The 19,223-nt window shown below is 43.9% G+C and overlaps 1 protein-coding gene across 3 annotated transcripts in view; it reads left to right on the top strand.

Moving 5' to 3' along the window:
- The window catches only part of KIAA1958 (KIAA1958 ortholog), a 170,623-nt gene that overhangs the window by 146,164 nt on the left and 5,236 nt on the right, over window positions 1-19,223 (top strand). For all 3 annotated transcript variants that reach the window (XR_009867598.1, XM_062207741.1, XM_062207742.1), the window contains one exon: window positions 3,788-3,960. Coding sequence is in view for 2 of the 3 variants with exons in the window: in XM_062207741.1 (XP_062063725.1) it covers window positions 3,788-3,960 (173 nt within the window). In the remaining variant the exon portion in view is untranslated. The remainder of the gene's footprint in view (window positions 1-3,787; window positions 3,961-19,223) is intronic.

Raw genomic sequence — 19,223 nt, 5'->3', positions numbered from 1 at the left:
TGCCAACGGTTGTCCCCAGTTGCCAGGTGACGTGTGTTTGTGTGCCCACCTCTTTAAAATCCAAGTCTGAACCGGTCACTATTGGTAACTGATAGTGTTTTCCACAGATGTTGTTATGGGCTCCCAATGATTCACCTGGGCGGAGCTCGCTTCCGCCGGCAATGGCTGTGCAGGTGGACTGGGCTGAAGAGGAGCCCATGACTAGGACTCATTGTGGGGTGTCTGAGCCGGGAAGCTGGGAGGTCACGCAGATGTGGATGCAGGGAAGGTGTTACCTGGAAGGTGCTGTGCAGGCAAGCATTTCTTTGCTCTCCTTAGCTCCTTTGCTCTTCCCCCTCTGTGTCCAGTGGGACTGCCCACAGCCACCTGGGGCAATGCCCTCTTTCCTGTCAGAACCAGAAGGTGACCTTCCACAGACTTCCCTCTGCTTGACACGAATGTGCCTGCCAACGCCTTGCTGGTGGCGAACAATATAAGGTTCCCCTGTGTGGGGAGTGGGAGCAGGGTAACCATTCCTGCCTGGCCGACCTTAGGGTGCATGACCATAACCTTATAGTCCAGTCTCTCCACCACACCCAGTCGTTCCTGACTTTGCGCTAAGAGTTTGTCCCATCCTCTAATGGGAGCATAGTCAAGTCCTTGCTCAGTGGTCTCCCCTCATGACCCCCTTTTGCCTGTATTTCATTGTGAATTCTTCTTTTTGTTTGTCTCCCCATCAATATAATCTCCTAGAAATTTCCTCAGCATCATATCACTAGAACTTCCACCTGTAAATTCTAAAAGCAGTTTATTAGATAAATGTAATTTGATCATCACAGTCATGGAGGAACTACATATATCATTCAATCATTTTCACTCAGTTTCTTTCCCATTATATAAACATACAAGCACTCTTGCTTCACTGTATACTGGGTTTTGGTTTTCACTGTCAATGTACAGTCTCTGTCTTTTGCTAAAAATGAAGGAAAATGAAATTAATTAAGACCATGGAATTGCTTAATGTAATAATTCTATTTAAGCATCCTATCTGAAACTGTAGTAGTCATCTAAGTAAATCAAACCTAATTGTCCTTACTGAATGTTAATCTGAATACATTTGGGGGACTGGGATATTTTTCATAAGCACAAAGGGTTAAACGGATAAACTGTGTTCTTTAAAAAATGTATTTACTTGAGAAGCAGAGAGACAGAGACGGAGGCGGGGGACAGATGGAGAGCTCCCAGCCAGTGGTTTGCTGCCCAGATGCCTGCAACAGCTGGGGCTGGGCTGCTGCTGATGCGGAGGGCTGGGAACTCAATTCAGGTCTGGCAGGAACCCAGTCATCTGAACCATTGCTGCTGCCTCCCAGAGTCTGCATTAGCAGGGACCTAGAGTCGGGAGCCAGAGCCGGGTATCAAAGCCAAGCACTCCAGTATTGGTTGCAGGTGTCTTAACTGCTAGGCTAAATGCTCACCCCTAAATTGTGTTACTTAATGAGAATGCTATCCCTTTTGTAACTTTAAAGATGTATTTATTTATTTGAAAGGCAGAAATACAGAGAGAGAGCACGCTTCCATTCAGAGAGAGAGAGAGAGAGAGAGAGAGAGTAAGCAAGTGCTGGTTCACTCCCCAAATGGCTGCAATTGCCAGGGCTGGGCCAGGCCAAAGTCAAGAAGCAGGAGCTTCTTCCAAGTCTTCCACATGAGTGCGGGGGCCATCTTCTGCTATTTTTCCCAGGCTCGATAGCAGAGAGCTGGATCAGAAGTGGAGTATCCGGTACTCGAACCATTGCCTTTATGGGATGGTGGCACTGCAGTGCAGAGGCTTAACCTTCTGTGCCACACCACTGGCCCCAAGAATGTTATCCCTTAAATATCTGATTGCTTTGCTGTTGTGGCCAGAGCATAGTGACAGAGAGACCCAGGTCAAAAACCTAGCACTACCACCTGCTTTTTTTTTTTTTTTTTAAGATTTATTCATTTATTTGAAAGGCAGAGTTACAGAGAGGCAGAGGCATAGAGAGAGGGAGAGAGAGAGAGGTCTTCCATCCACTGGTTCACTCTTCAAATGGCTGCAATAGCCAGAGCTGTGCTAATTCAAAGCCAGGAGCTAGGAATTCCTTCCAGGTCTCACATGTGGGTACAGGGGCCCAAGGACTTGGGCCATCTTCCACTGCCTTCCCAGGCCATAGCAGAGAGCTGGATTGGACATGAAGCAGGCAGGTCTTGAACAGCCCCCATTTGGGATGCTGGCACTGCAGGCGGCAGCTTTTTCTGCTATGCCACAGTGCCAGCCCCAATAATAAGTTTTATACTAGAGTCCTTTCATTGCTATCAGGCAAGATAACTGTATTTGTGGGGATGGTGAGAGATTATGCCTACAGGATGGGTGTGCTTTAGTCGGCACTGCCAGCATTGTTTAGCCCTCTCTTGCTAAGAGCATTTATTAAGGCACACTGTGTGTGCTCATCTGTTCTGGGGGCATCGAGACTTTAAGGGGGAAGGCACAGTCTCAAGGAGCCCGGCAGCCAAGTGAAGAGCTCTTCTGTGGATGGTGTGCATGTGTGCACACGTGTGTGTGTGTGTGTGTGTGGTACACACTAAAGGAGAGAGTAAGGGAGTTGGATTGGTGTGAGGAATGGTGTAGAAACCACACTTTGGGTTTGAAAATGATTGTATTCTGACTGGCACAACAACCACGGGGAGATTGCTCTGGCTGTGTGTGGAAGGTGTGGGGTGGGTGTCCTGGTGTGCAGGTGGACATGGGGGACGGCAGCAGACTGGCGGTGTGGGATAGAGGAGTTCCTCAGTGGGAGCAGTGACAGATGAGGTGGGTCGTTGGGTACAGGGAACACAGCTTTCCTATCCCCTTGATAACTGCATGAACTTCTCATCTGACGCCTCGGAGGCCTAGCAGTTGAGTGCCCTGTTTGAATACAGACAGGGTGAAGACTGTTAGGTACAGTACAGGCGGGTAATATTTACTGGGATAGTCCGCCTTGGTTTTCTACCCAAAGATGACTGTTTGAACAGGTTAAGCCTGGTTTTAGCAGATCACAGAGTGGAAAAAGAGGCCAGCTAATGGTTACAGACTTGGTTATCTCTTTGGCAACCGACACATGAAGTAGACACACGGAGGCAGTCTGGTCTTCATCTGAGGTCACTTGGGCGATTTAAAATATGATCCCTCTCCTCTGAGGACAGGTGGTCCCTCGAGTCTTCCTCCCTCTTTCCCCTTGAACTTCCATTCTGGCTCCAAGTGAGTGGATGGGTTACAGAATCAGGGCTTTCTTTAGTAATGTATGAAAAGAATTAAAGAAAATGCTAACACCACTTAATTTAAGGATGCCCACGATGGCACACATTGTACCTGTATATTGTGAAGAAATGCCAGCCCTTTGTGGGATGAGGAAGTATAATTTTTCCCTTCTTTCCCTCCTTCTTCCTTCCATCTATCTTGTTCTTACTAGAAACGCTAATTTTTTTTCCCCAGTGGAAAATTTGGATAGAACATTTTCTGGTTTTTGGCATTCATTTCCCCTCTTCTGTTATTGGAATGCCTGCATTAATGCATCAGTTAGTATTTGTGGCAAAATAGTGATGATTAAATGAATTTTGCTGCATTGATTCCATGCTAGAAATTTTGTTCCGTACTTTGTTTATTCTACTATGTGTATACTTGATAGACATTCCATTTAAATGAATTGTCTCTTAGGCATTCTCTGTTATTTAACATGATCCCAAGATATAATTCTCTGAAGAAGGCAATGGTAAATTATTTTAATGCTTTTATTGTTTTTGTTTCTAGCTTATTCTACTAAGCTGAACAAATTCCCTGTATTTAATGTTAATGATGACTTGAATGATCTGTGTACCAGTGCAGTAAGCCCAAATACTACCAAAGCCACGCGCTACGCCCTGAACGTGTGGCGATACTGGTGCATGACCAACGGGCTGAAAGACCACACGGACATCACCAAGGTAAGGGGCTCTTGAGTTTACTTCTTCTTTCAGCAAACTTCTCTGAGCTTCCGAGGGCCAGGCACTGTGTTAAGCATTGAGGGGGGACCCAGAACAGTAGCTTTCTGCCTGGGGAGACTTTGAGAGAACATAAAATACAAAGAATGATCTTCCTAATACACAGCAGGATTGAGTAGGTGTTCTATGAATTTGTAGATCAGAAATGCCTGAAAGGTTCAGATGGATAAAGTAATTTCAACTGAGAGAGAATTGATATTCAAGCCATATTTCCAGGGAGAGGTGGGATGCCAGAAGTAGATGAAGGCAAGAGTCTTCTAGGGTGAGTGACCTGAGGACAAGCAAATTTGGACCAAAAAACCCTCTCGCCTACAACAGAGGCTTCTTGGATACATGGGTATAGGGGACTATACAACCAGATTTTGATCATCCTCAAGCACCCAGCTAAAAATCTTATAAACACAGGCAAATGGGGAGTTTCTTGTTTTTGTTTTTATTTGGTGTCCTGGGTCTTCCCATCTCCCCATTTGTAAATGATCCCTCGAGGGGCCAGCACTGTGGTGCAGCAGCTAGAGCCCCACCTGCAATGCTGGCATCCCATATGGGTGCTGGTTTGAGACCTGGCTGCTCCATTTCCTATCCAGCTCCCTGCTAATATGCCTGGGAAAGCAGTGGAAGATGGTCCAAGGGCTTGAGCCGCTGCACCCATGCGGGAGACCCTGAAGAAGTTCCTGGCTCCTGGTTTTGGCTTGGTCCAACTCTGGCCATGTGGCCATTTGGGATGTGAACCAGCAAATGGAAGATTTTCTCTCTCTTTCTCTTTGCACTTTTCCCTCTTTCATTCTGTAACTCTACCTATCAAATAAATAAAATAAAATTTTTAAAAAGATCTCCTCCAACTTGAAACATTTGAGGTTTTTGAATGGAAGAACAAAATCTTGGACATGTGGAGACAGAACAGAACGATGCTGTATTTTGATTTGGATATATTGGGTCTGAATCAGGTGCCCAGGTGGACATGTCCAATAAGTGATTGGAAATGTAGGGTATTTTTTTAAAGTTTATTTTTATCTACTTGAAAGGCAGAATGATGGGGGGAGAGAGATTTCCATAGACTGCTTCACTTCCCAAATGTCTGCAACAGCCAGGGCTGGGTCAGGCCAAAGACCGGATCCCAGAATTCCATCTGAGTCTCCCACATGGGTGGCAGGGGCCCAAGCACAGCCCTCATCCGCTGCCTCCCAGGACACGTTAGCGGGAAGCTGGATCAGAAGCGGGGGAGCCAGGACTCAAGTTGTCACTCCGCTAGGGGACGTGGGAGTCCCAAGCAAGTGGCTTAACCTGTTGCACCACAACACCGGCCCTGTGAATGTGGGACTTTAAACAGGGGTTAGAACTGTTAAAGCTGGAAGTTCAGATGTAAAGTTCTTGAAGAGAGAGGTCCTCATTGAAGCCATAGGGCCGATGAGGGCTCAGAGTTCGGTCATGTGTGTGGGCGATCAACAAGAGATGAAGCAGGAAACCCAGGTTTCTACTTCTGGCAGTGCAGTGCAGTCGGTGGCGTGAGGGCCCTTTCTACTGTGGCTGCAGAAAGAAAGGGGAACATCCGTGGGGAAGAAGAGGTGGAACCGGAGTGGTGAGCGAGGCATCTGAAAGGCAGGGTTCCCTGCGGGCTTCTGTCGGTAACATGATTAAGGAAGGGAAGACACAGGGCGATGAATCAGAGAATCCTTGATTAACAGGAAGACCCTGAAAGGATCCTAAAGAGATTCTAGTCCATGGCATAAGCTGGCTTTTAGCACACTCAAATGCTGGTTGTAGGGTTGGTGTTGTTGCACAGGGTGGTAAGCTAGCACTTGCAATGCTGGCATCCCATGTTGGAGCGTTCCTTGGAGTCCTACACTCTCCACCTCCTCTCCAGTTCCCAGCTAATGCACCTGGGTAGGCAGTGATGATGGCCCAAGTATTTGGGCCACTGCTACCCAGGCGGAGAGCCCCAGAGAGAGTCCCAGGCTCCTGGGTTCAGCCTGGCCCGTCCCTGGCCATTGCTGCGAATTGCAGAGGGAGGTAGTAGATGGCAGATCTCTACCTGTTGTTCTTTTCCTCTCTGTCACTCTGTTTTTCAAATAAATCTTAAAAAAAATAAAATAAAAGCATCGAAGAACACTGGAAATGAGAATCCTAAGAGTAAATTTATGGTTTTAAAAATTATTTACTTGAGGCCGGCACCGTGGCTCAACAGGCTAATCCTCCGCCTTAAGGCGCCGGCACACCGGATTCTAGTCCCGGTTGGGGCACCGATCCTCTCCAGGTTGTCCCTCTTCCAGGCCAGCTCTCTGCTGTGGCCCGGGAGTGCAGTGGAGGATGGCCCAAGTGCTTGGGCCCTGCACCCCATGGGAGACCAGGAGAAGCACCTGGTTCCTGCCATCGGAACAGCGCAGTGCGCCGGCCGCAGCGCGCTACCGCTGCGGCCATTGGAGGGTGAACCAACGGCAAAAGGAAAACCTTTCTCTCTGTCTCTCTCTCTCTCACTGTCCACTCTGCCTGTCAAAAATTAAAAAAAATAAAATAAAATTATTTACTTGAGAGGGAGATAGGAATGAATGAATAAAGGGAGGACGGATAACAGAGCAACTTCATTAAATTATTGATAGAAAAATGTTCAGTATCCCCAGTGAAAATATCTTCCAGAAACAAACATGAAATAAAGACTTTCAATGTGTCAGAAAATGAAAAATTCTTTCATCCTCAGGCAGAAGCAGGATGATACCATAGGGGCATATGCTTCTAAACAAAAGAATGGAGACCATGAAGTGGTGATCATGGGGGAAGGAAGGAGAAGAGAGGGAGGAATCTCCTGTCCACTTGTGCACCAGATGCCCACAACAGCTGGAGTTGGACCAGGCAGTCAAGAGCGGGGAATTCAGCCTAGGGCTCCCACATGGATGAGGGGGACGCAAGTACTCGTGCCATCTCCTGCTGCATCCGCGGGTGCACATTAGCAGGAAGCTGGAATCGAGAGTGGAGCAGGCATGCCAGGGTGGGATGTAGTGATCCCAAGCAGTATCCTACTCACTACACCAGCACCTGCTCCTAAATGCTAAATATATTTATTTTTAAATTTAATTTCTTTTCAAAGATGGTTTGCTTTTGAAATGAAAAATAACAAGATAAAATGGAATTAAAAAATTAGATTGATGCAGAAAAGAGGAAAAAGAAGAACTTCTCATTAGATACTATACAGAAGCCAGAAGACAATGAAATGGCATCTTTAATGAGCTGACAGCAGCAACTGCCAACTTCGAATTTTATACTCAGAATACAAACGAAGGTAAAATGATGACCTTTTCAGACAAGACAAATATCAGAGAATTCATCACCAAAGAACTACACAACAATAAATGTTAAAGGAAGCTTCAGGCACAAGCGCAGTTATACCACATAGAAGCTTGCACCTCACAGAAGAATGAAAAATACTTGAAACATTTTTTGCATTTTAATTTCCCTAAAAAAATTAGTTAAATGTTTAAACCAAAATCAGTAACAATATATAGTGATGTTTATATGTTATCTGTGGAAGGGAAAAACGCATGACAACAGTGGCATGACGGAAAAGGTGTAGGAGATAATCTGTAATGTTGTAAGTTCCTAGCAATATGTGGAACAGTGTATCGTATTTGAAGGTAGACTGTAATAAGTTAAATATATATTTACAAATCTTATGGGAAAGACTCAATATATAAAACAAAGATATGGAGCTGACAACCCTTACATGGAAATAAATGAAATTGTAGAAAGTTCTCAATCCAAAAGAAGGCATGCAAAGAAGCAGAAGAAAAGAACAAAGAACCAGTGGAACAAATAGAGAACAGATAGCAAAGTGGTAGCTTGAAGCCCAGCCATTTTGATGATTATATTAAATGGAAATGCTCTAAATATGACAATCAAAAGAGAGAAATTATCAGACTGGATTTTTTTTTAAAGCAAGAACCAACTATGCACCAAATGCATCTCTCTTTAAATATAAAGACGGAAAAGTTGAAGGCAGGACGGGAGAAAGATACATACAGTACGCAAACATTAGTCCTGGGGAACCTGAGTGGCTGTTAATGTCAGACAAAGAAGACCTGCAGGGAAGGAATTCTAACAGAAATAAGGAGGGAAATTTCATAATGATGGAGAGGTCCATTCATCAGGAAAGCGTGAAGATCTTAAAATGTATGCACTTCAGGCCGGCGCCACGGCTCACTAGGCTAATCCTCCACCTGCGGCGCCGGCACCCCGAGTTCTAGTCCCGGTTAGGGTGCCAGATTCTGTCCCGGTTGCTCCTCTTCCAGTCCAGCTTTCTGCTGTGGCCCAGGAGGGCAATGGAGGATGGCCCAAGTGCTTGGGCCCTGCACCCGCATGGGAGACCAGGAGGAAGCACCTGGCTAGTGGCTTCAGATCGGCGCAGTACGCTGGCTGTGGTGGCCATTTTGGGGGGGTGAACCAACAGAAAAGGAAGACCTTTCTCTCTGTCTCTCTCTCTCACTGTCTAATTCTGCCTGTCCAAAAAAAAAAAAAAAAAAAGTACGCACTTCAAAACAGAGCACAGGAGCCAGCGCAGTGACACAGCGGGTTAAGCTGCTGCTTCCATACGTGCATCCGTATTGGAGTGCCTGGGGTCAAGTCCTGACCGTACTCTGATCCAACTTCCTGAAAAGGCACCTGGGAGGCAGCAGATGATGGCCCAAGCGCTTGGGTTCCTGCCCCCCATGTGGGAGATCTGGAAGGAGTTTCTGGTTTCTGGCTTCAGCCTGTCCCAGCTCTGGTTACCATGGGTATTTAGGAGAGTAAAACAGGGGATAGAAAAGATATATAGAATATCTCTTGTGTCTCTCCTTGTCTCTTTGTCACTCTGTCTTGCAAATAAATGAATAAGTCTTTTAGAAAAATAAAAAAGAAGAGAAAACCTAAAGGAAAAATAAAAAAATCCACAATTTAGCTTGGCCAATTCACTTTTAATTAGATGCTTTGCTGGTGATAACTTACAGAACAGGTAGACAGAAGATCAGTAAAGAGAAGGACTTAAACAATACTATCAACCTGACTTTACCTTTTTGACATTTATATAACACTACAAAGTACACATTCTTTCCACATGCATGTGAAATATCAACATAGATCATACTCTGTGTCATTAAAACAAGTCTCAATTGAATAAGATTGAAATTATACAGGGTATGGCCTCGGAACACAACAGAACTGTTATAAACTGACTACAGGTAGCTAACTAGAAAGTTCCTATTACTTGGAAGATAATACAGGACTATATAACCCCTGGACAGGAAGAAATCTCAAAGGAAGTTATAAATGCATGAAAATCAATGGAAATTAAATTATTTTCAGAATAATGTCTTATAATGTTGGGGATATAGCTAAAGCAATGTTTAGGAAAAAAATTTGTTTTAAATGCTTACGTTTAAAAGGGGGAAGACTCTAAAACCAATGAATAAGAAAGAAACAGACTCAAGAAATAAAAAATATACTGTTGAAATAGAAATTTATTGACTTAAGAAGCAGGTTTAGACTCTGATGAAAAAATAGGAAGTTGTAAGTAAGATCTGAAGAAACCATCCAGGATGAGGCACGGATAGCGTGGGAATTCTGACATTTAAGAGCGGCTATAGTGAACAGAATAGAGACTCAGATTGTACGACCAGGAATAAGAGAGGGGATAGTGCTGCCAACCTCATCAGAAATAAAACGTCTTATAAAGGAATACTATGAACAACTGTCAGCCAAAAAATGTGGCAATTTAGATGAACAAATTCTTACAAAGACACAAACTACCAAAAAAAGATTCAAGAAGAAATAAAAAAGAATATGATAGACTTGTAATAAGTAAAGAGAATGAATTTGTAACAACAAAGCTCTCTGCACAAAAAAAGCACAGACCTCGACAGCTTCACTGGTGAATACCAGTTCTTCCAAAAGTTTTCCAAAAAACAGAAGAGGAAGAAACACTTCCCAACTCGTTCTGCGAGGCCAGTATTACCCCGGTACCAAAACCAGACGAAGATACTCTAAGAAAACTACAGATCAATGCCTGCCATGAATAGGCACAGAAGCTCTTCCATCAAATAGCAGCAAATTGAACCCAGTACGTAGGACAAGGACTATACACCAGGATCAAGTGGGCTTTACCTCAGGAAGGTAAGGTTGGTTTAGCATCTGAAAATCAAGGACAAAGTTGTGTGATCATGTCAATAAGTGCAGGAAGAGCATTTGAGAAAATCCAGCACCCTTTCATGCTATAACCAAAACCAGAAATCCTACAGGCCAGAAATAGAAGTGACCTTTCTGAACCTGAGCGTGTGTGGAAAAGCTACAGCTGGCCTACTGTCACATTTACTGGTGAAAGACGGAATGTTTTCTCCTTAAGGTCAGGAATAAGACAAGAATGTCTCTTCTCACCATTTTTATTCAACATTGCGCTGGAGGTTCAAACCAGGGCAACTAAGCAATAGAGTGAAATTATAGACTTCCAGAATGGAAAACAAAATGTTAAGTGCCTCTTTCTGCAAGTGGCTTGATGGTACACATAGAAAAGCCTCAGGAAGCCACTGGAGGCCACTTGGAACTAATAAATAAATTCAGCCAAGTTATTGGATATCACATCGATATACAGAAATTTTACATTTTTATAATGTATCTCTATAAACCAAAATTATGTAATTTTTTAGCATCAGAAAAGTAAAACATTTAGGAATAAATTTGACAAAAGAAGTTCCAGAATATATATACTGCAAACCACAAAGCAGTATTTTTTTTTAAAGATTTTTTTTTATTTTTGGAAAGACATAATTGTAGAAAGAGAAGGAGAGAGAAAGAGAGGTCTTCCATTTGTTTCACTCCCCAGATGGCTGCAACAGCTGGGTCTGGGCCAGACAAGAGCCAGGAGCCTCCTCTGGGTCTCTCACATGGGTGCAGGGGCCCAAGGACTTGAGCCATCCTCTGCTGCTTTCCCAGGCGCAATAGCAGGGAGCTAGATTGGAAGTAGAACAACTGGGATAGGAGCCGGCGCCCATATGGTATGCTGACACTGCAGCTGGCAGCCTAACCCACTGAGCCACAGTGCTGGCCCCCAAGACTATTAATAGAAGTTAAAAACTTAAATATTTGGGAAGAAAACTAGTGTTCAAGGATTGAAAGACTTAATCTTGTTAAAATGGCAGTAGTCCTGTAAACTGTCCACAGAACCAGCACAATTGCTATCAAAATCCCAGCTACCTCTTTTTCAGAAAGTGAAAACTGATCCTAAAATTCGTATGGAAATATAAGTAACCCAGAATAGCCAAAATAATCTGGAGAAAGAAAAACAAAATTGGAGAATTTACTCTTCTCATTTCGAAACTTATTACAAAGCTGGAAATAAAGACCATGTACTACTGACACCATACAGATAGATTAATGGAATAGAATTGAGAATTCAGAAATAAACCCTCATATTGATGCTTTGTTGATTTCGACAACAGCATGAAAACCCAATGGACAAAGAATAGTCTTCAATAATTGATGCTGGGATATTTAGGTATCCAATGCAAAATATTTAAGTCATAGTCCTATGTCAAACCACTTACCCAGATTAACTCAAAATGGACCAAAGACCTAAATATAAGCACTGGTTCTGTAAAATCCTTAGAAAAAAACAGGAGAAAATCTTCATGATCTTAGAATAGAAAACGGTTTCTTAGTATGACACTAAAAAACATAAGCAACCAAAGAAAAACCAGGTAAAGTGGAGTCATTAAAATTTAAAACTTGTGCTTCAAAATACACAATTGAGAAAGTAAAAAAACAACCAACTGAATGGGTGAATATATTTACAAATCATGTATCTCATATGGATCTTTGTATCTAAAATATATGAAGCAACTATGAAGAACTCCACGGCAAAAGGACCACTCATTTTTGAAGTGAGCAAAAGATCCAAATAGACATTTCTCCCAAGATAAACAGTTGGCCAATAAGCAAATGAAAAGATAGTCAATGGACTGTACATCAAAACCACATGAAATTCCACTTCACACCCAATAAGTTTTTTAAGAACAGATGATAATGAGGGTTAGTGTGAAGCGAAAGAAATTTGTAACTTTTATAAAGACTTTAAATGGCAAAGTGAAATGATGCCTTTTCTTTGGTAGTTGCTCTAAAGTTAAACGTGGACTTACTGTGTCACCAAGCAATTCCACTCTTAGGGGATATACCCAAGAAGAGTAAAAACACATTTCCATTAGAAAGATACACAGAGATATTCACTGAAGTGTTCAACAGCCAAAATGTGGAAACAGCCCAGACGTCTATCAACAGATAAGTTAACAAAAGATATCACAGCCAAGCAGTGTAATATTATTGAGCAATACAAAGCAATGTAGCGCTGACAAGTGCTGCAGCGTGGGTGAACCTTGACAGTGTTAAGCTAGGTGAAACAAAATTACAAGTCAGTCAGCCACAGAAGGCCAGCTAGGTGTGACTCTGCTTATGGGGAGTACCTAGAAGTGGCAAATCCAGGAGGCAGAAAGGGTGGAGGTGACCAGGGCCTGAGGAAGAGGAAATGGGGAGTAATTCAACGGGCACAGAGTTTCTGTTCAGACTGATGAAGAAGTTCTGGAAATGGAGAGTTGGTGGTGATCACAACATTGTGAATGCTGTCACCGCCACTGAATTTGCATCCATAGTGGTTAACGTGGTAAATTTTATATTATGTATATTTTACCACAATGTTTAAAGATCCAAATAATTAAAAAGGTAACTGTTTCCTTTTTAGTAATAACTGAAAGCAGTCATTAATACACGATGGTTAATCGTCTCAAAATTCCCCTATTCTCACTGACCCCACCTCACCACCCCACTTCTCCTGCCCCGCCAGCCTTCTGTAGGTCAGCAAGTGTTGTCTTCCATGCTCTGTGAAATCTCCACGGAGACCGTTGTCTGTTACTGGGGACTTGTGCATTCCCATGCAGGAATCCATGGAAAGAGTCTCACTGCGCCACATCTCCGATGACTTAGTGTCCGCTGCTTCCCAGGGCCGCCCAGCACAGTGCACCTTATTCCCACGTCCAGGTCCCGCGGGTTCTTAGTTGGCCCTGTTCTCTAGAGGAAAATGAGCGAGAAGAAAGTCACATCCCAGTCTTCTGTAATCCACTCACATGGACAACTCGGATTAGAAGCCAGAATCTGAGCGAATTCCCCAGCCTCTAGCGACAGGGAGGAATTGTAGCATCAGGCGTGCATTCTGTCTAATCTCACTTCTCTAGGTGTGTCTTTCAACGTAGATACAGCGGCGGATGTTAGTTCTTGGTTATGTTTGGCAGCTGCTGGGCCTGGCGTCAAATCCGACTTCCAAATGTCATAATAAACCAGCATCGTGTGCACTGAGGGTCTCCCTATGATCTCCGTGCTCTGTGTGGTATTTTCCCTACAAGTTATCGTCCGAGGTGTGATCTGCTCCTCAGTGGCCCATCTCCCTCAAGGTCGCTCTCTCAGTGACTTAAACGTTCCTTAGACTCGCTCATTAGAAAGCGGAGCATCTTGAAAGTCAATACCTGTCTTTCTGAATAAGGTGTAACTTGGTGAGTGCAAAAACAAAGTCATTTTTGCTGTCAGTAATAGTGACTTCAAGATTCATTTGTTTTTCTTTCTTTCTTTTTTTTTTTTTTTAAGATTTATTTGAAAAGCAGAATTAGAGAGAGGCAGAGAGAGAGAGAGAAAGAGAGAGGTCTTCCAGCCGCTGGGTCACTCTTCAAATGACTGCAATGGCTGGAGCTGGGCCGATCCGAACCTAGGAGCCTGGAGCCTTCTCCAGGTCTCCTACATAGGTGTAGGGGCCCAAGCACTTGGGCCATCTTTTGCTGCTTTCCCAGGCACATTAGCAGGGAGCTGGATCGGAAGTGGAGCAGCCGGGACTCGAACCGTCACCCATATGGGGTGCAGGCACTGCAGGCAGCAGCTTTACCTGCTATGCCACAGCGCCAGCCCCCATTTGTTTTTCTTTGACTACCTACAGTTCACAGCATTTTCTCCACTTTATTTGTCCCCCAGACGAGCCTATCCCAAAGAGCAGTGTGAGGCATTCTCCAGAAACTCTTGATTTTACGTTTCTTCTAACTCTTGAAGTGTCAAGGATTAATAAATAGTTCTAGAACTTTGGAAGTTGTCAAACACATCAGTATGTTTTTTATTTTATTCTGTCCCACCTAGGATTATCAGCCTCATGGCCAACTCACTCCTTCTTGGTCATTTTTATGTTAAAGAAGCCAAGTTTATAATCCATGGTGAATCAGTGTAGGGTGACCAATGAAGAAAAATGTCCCTTGCATCAGAACTGGGTCTGAGGGAACTATGGAGGCAGCCAACATGGGCTTGTGTACAAACAATGTGACTTTGTTTCTTGATATTTCTCTGAAAGGTATCACTGTTGCTGTGATTTTATTTTGAAACCTGTGGTCCCATGTCCTAAGTCAGCTGGGCTCTCCTGACACCAAGTTTATTTCATTGACTTAAGCCGCATCTATCAGTTCCACGGGAGCCAATTATATATTTCAGGCCTTCTAGGATGTTCAACACCCAGTCATGAATGAGATGTAGTTATTGCCTTCTGGAAGCTTTCTGTACACTTCCAGAAACAAGCACATGAATAGATAGGAGACTGCACAGCACAGAAAGGATCATAACAAAAATTTAAGTTAAGGCCCTAGGACCCCAGGGGAGACCATCTTTGCATAGGAAGCTGGAATAACCCTATAGAAAGCAAACTTTGGCTAGCTCTGGAAGAACCAGTAAGGATTTCCAAATAGAGATGGTTAGAGGACAGAGCATTCCAGGCAAAGGATGTAGCCCGTGTGAAGACATAGAAGAATGAAATGGCCTGTGACTTAGGGGAGAGGTGACAAGGTCAGTGAGGCTGGGAAATAGTACAAAGAGAACAGAGTACCAGGCTGGAGGAACAGAAAAATGTGTAGCAGTTCTCAATTGCTGCATGACACACAGAACCTTGGTGGCTTAAAGCAACCATCTTTTTATTTGCTCATGGTTTAATGGGTTAGCATCTTGGGCTGAGCTTAGCCGGGTGGCTCTTGTGGTCTTATTTGGGGTACTCATGTGGGTGCAGTTATCTGGAAAGTAAATGGGAGACAATTTGTCCACATATCCCCGTGTTCTAACTGGTCCTCAGCACGTGACACCACCATGTGCTAAGAACCTAAGCAGAACCTTTGAGTCCCAGACTTGGAATTCACACATTGTCATTTCTGCAGCCAAAATAAGTCACATGGCCAGCCTAGACTCAAGGGGAGGAAAAAATAGATTCCACCGCTGATTGGCAGGGTAGCAAATGCACATTGCCAAGGGGGTGTGTGTGCAGGGCAGATTGTCAGTTTGACTTGACGATACAGGCAACCCTTTCTTTGCAGGGTTTCTTACTGACTTGAGTTGATGCGTATCAGAACCATGTCCTTACTTTGTGTTAAACTTTATCTCACATAGCAGTGACAAAACAGAAATTACTTGTATTTTACCTAGGGAAGTTTACATCCATGTTCATATGCTTTGGTTTTTGGTATAGGTCAAATTAGGGTTAGAAAGAAAAGCTTTGGTTTTCACCTGTCCTAAGACTGTTTAAGTCCAAAAGAGAGTTGGATTCCATAAAGCCAGCTTCTTAGGAGTGATATATTTGTCTTTGACAGTCATATCACTCTTTTCTCCTGTTTGGAGATACTTAGATCTTTTACTTGTTATTGGACCAGCTTTGGTAATTCATATTTTTTGCTAGAAAATTTTCTTAGTTACCTAGATTTTCAAATTAATATACATAAAGTATAGGATACTCTTGCCTGTTCTTGGCTCTCTTCCTTTTTCTGTGATATTGTCTTTCTCACTCCTAACACTGTCTACATGTGTGTTTCTTTTCCTCTTTCTTTTTTTTTTAATTTTTATTTATTTTTTTTTATTTTTTTTTTATTTTTGACAGGCAGAGTGGACAGTAGAGAGAGAGACAGAGAGAAAGGTCTTCCTTTTGCCGTTGGTTCACCCTCCAATGGCCGCCGCGGTAGTGTGCTGCGGCCAGTGCACCGCGCTGTTCCGATGGCAGGAGCCAGGTGCTTCTCCTGGTCTCCCATGGGGTGCAGGGCCCAAGCACTTGGGCCATCCTCCACTGCACTCCCTGGCCACAGCAGAGAGCTGGCCTGGAAGAGGGGCAACCGGGACAGGATCGGTGCCCCGACCGGGACTAGAACCCGGTGCTTTCAATCAGACCTGCTGGAAGTTTATCAGCTTTATAGGTCTTTCCAAAGATTGCATGATTTTCATTTTTAAAAATCAGTTTTCAAAAAGATTTATTGATTTATTTGAAAGGCAGAGTTACAGAAAGTCAGAAAGAGAGAGAGAGAGTTCTTCCATATGCTGGTTCACTCCTTAAATGGCCACAACAGCCAGAGCTGGGTCGACCTGAAGCCAGGAGCCAGGAGCTTCTTCCAGGTCTTCCACACGGGTGCAGAGGCCCAAGCACTTGGATCATCTTCCATTGCTTTCCCAGGCCATACCAGAGAGCTGAATTGGAAGTGGAGCAGCCAGGACTTGACCTAGCGCCCCTATGGAATGCCAGCATTGGAGACGGCAGCTTTACCTGCTATGCCACAGCACCAGCCCCTAAACATCAGTTTTTATCTTTTCTAGTTCCTTCTTGCATATTTTATATTTTTATTGATTCCGGTACTATTTTTGAATGTGGTTTACCTGATAGCATTTTAAGCTGAATCATCAGTTTGCTTATTCTCAAAGTTTTCTCACAAAGTCAAGATCATGTGGTTGTTGGAGTATATTCAGTAACATCTCATACATTTTGACATGTAATAGTTTCAGCTTGTTTTTTTTTTTTAAGGATTTATTTATTTATTTGAAAGGCAGGGTTACAGAGGGAGAGAGAAAGAAATATCTTCCATCTACTGGCTCACTTCCTAAATGACCTTAGTGGCCAGGCTGAGCCAGCCTGGAGCCCAGAGCCAGGAGCCAGGAGCTTCATCTGGGTCTCTCTGTGTGTGGAAGGAGCCCAAGCACTTGCACCATCTTCTACTGCTTTCCAGGCCATTAGCAGGGAGCTGGATCAGAAGTGGAGCAGCCAAGACAGTAACCAGTGCCCGTATGAGACGTTGGCATTGCAGGCAGTGGCTTAACCTGCTATGCTACAGTGCCAGCCACGAGCTTGGTTAATTTTTAATCAACTTAAGTTCAGCTTTGATATTCTGTTTGACACAAGGGCTGTTAGAAGAATGAATGTTACCTGTATAGCTCCTACTCTGGCCAAATAATTTTTAGTTAGACTTTTTGTTCTCGAATGTGTATTCATCCTGATTAGACTATAAGCGAGGTCTGGTTTGCCGTCCATAGCTACATCCTATAAATGAAGCTTGCTTTCTAGCTAGGCCTCCTTCTCTCTCTGCCATATTCAAATAAAGAGTTCTCCCTGTCAGTATAGCCACTTAGTTTTTCATATCTTTTTAAACAAATATTGATATTGAGACCATATGGATCATTAGGCTAGAGAAATTTAAGACTCATTCAGATAAATGCAAGTGAAAATGTCACTTGCTGTGCAAAAATGCTCGTGTCAGTCGTCTTTCCCCACGACCCCATGCCTAGCAACAGCAGCAGGGCCTGAGCGCAGCTACCAGGGAAACTGAGGCAGAGTGATTCAGAGATTTAGCTCAAGAATTCTTCAGAGAGGAGGGTTGAATTTTTATCTATGGGGACGGAAGCCGATGGTTTATAAACAGAGAGAAGAAAGGGCCTTCCAGGAAGGAACGGTTACAATTACAAAAATCCAATAGTAATAATAATTTACATATGCCTCAAAAAGTTTATGGAAAACAATTGAAAATCTTATTTTGATGCAAAAAAATGAAATCTTTGTACAGTTTTTTTCATAATGGGTGTTCATAAGTCCATGAACTTTTTTTAAAAAAGATTTATATTTTATTTATTTGAAAAACAGAGTTACATAGAGAGGTAGGGCCAGAGAGAGAGAGAGAGAGAGATCTTCCATCTGCTGGTTTACTCCCCAAATGGCTACAACAGCCAGAGCTGAGCTGAGCTGAAGCCAAGAGCCAGGAGCTTCTTAGGGGTCTCCCATGCGGGTGCAGGGGACCAAGCACTTGGGCCATCTTCTACTGCTTTCCCAGGCCATAGCCAAGAGCTGGATGGGAAGTGGTGCAGCTGAGACTAGAACCGGCACCCATATGGGATGCCAGCGCTGCGGGCCAGGGCTTTAACCCACTGTGCCACAGTACCAGCCCCAATTCCATGAACTTTTTTAAGGACCCCCACATATGCACAGAATTCATTTTTTTTGCACCAAAATAACCTTCTAAATCCATTTTCCATAAACTTTTTGATTGTGTGTGTATGTTTATTTGTAGACACACATATCACACATGTACGAAGGAATTTCAAAAAGCTCATAGCAAAAGAAATGAATTAAAAGATACTGTTGGGCCGGCGCCGCGGCTCAATAGGCTAATCCTCCGCCTTGTGGCACCGGCACCCCGGGTTCTAGTCCCAGTTGGGGTGCCGGATTCTGTCCTGATTGCCCCTCTTCCAGGCCAACTCTCTGCTGTGGCCAGGGAGTGCAGTGGAGGATGGCGCAAGTGCTTGGGCCCTGCACCCCATGGGAGACCAGGAGAAGCACCTGGCTCCTGTCTTCGGATCAGTGCGGCGCGCCAGCCGCAGTGCGCCGGCCGCAGCGGCCATTGGAGGGTGAACCAAGGGCAAAAGGAAGACCTCTCTTTCTGTCTCTCTCTCACTGTCCACTCTGCCTGTCAAAAAAAAAAAAATACTGTTGTTTTGGTGCAAAAAAAAAATGAAATGCACACATATGGGGGGCCCTTCAAAACATTAATGGAATGCTGCATACTAAGAAAAAATATGCATGGATTTAAAAAAAATTTTTTTTGAAAAGCAAAAGAAAACAGATCTTTCACTCTTGTGACAGCCGGGGGTGGGCCAGCCTGAAGCCAGGAACCCAGAGCTCAATCTGAGTCTCCCATGTGGGTCGCAGGGACCTGGGAAGAACTTGAGTCTCATTGCTGCCTTCCAGCTGTGCATTAGCAGGAAACTAGAATCAGAAGCGGAGCTGGGACCTGAACGCAGGCATTCCAGCATGGGGCATGGGTATCCCAAGCATGTCCTAAACACTGCGCCAGGGGCCGGCACTGTGGCCTGTAGCACCAGCA

The sequence above is a fragment of the Lepus europaeus genome, chromosome 12 (assembly GCF_033115175.1).
Source record: "Lepus europaeus isolate LE1 chromosome 12, mLepTim1.pri, whole genome shotgun sequence".
Classification (NCBI taxonomy): Eukaryota; Metazoa; Chordata; class Mammalia; order Lagomorpha; family Leporidae; genus Lepus; species Lepus europaeus.
Note: the sequence above shows the minus strand (reverse complement) of the source record. Positions and strands in the feature narration are given on the sequence as shown.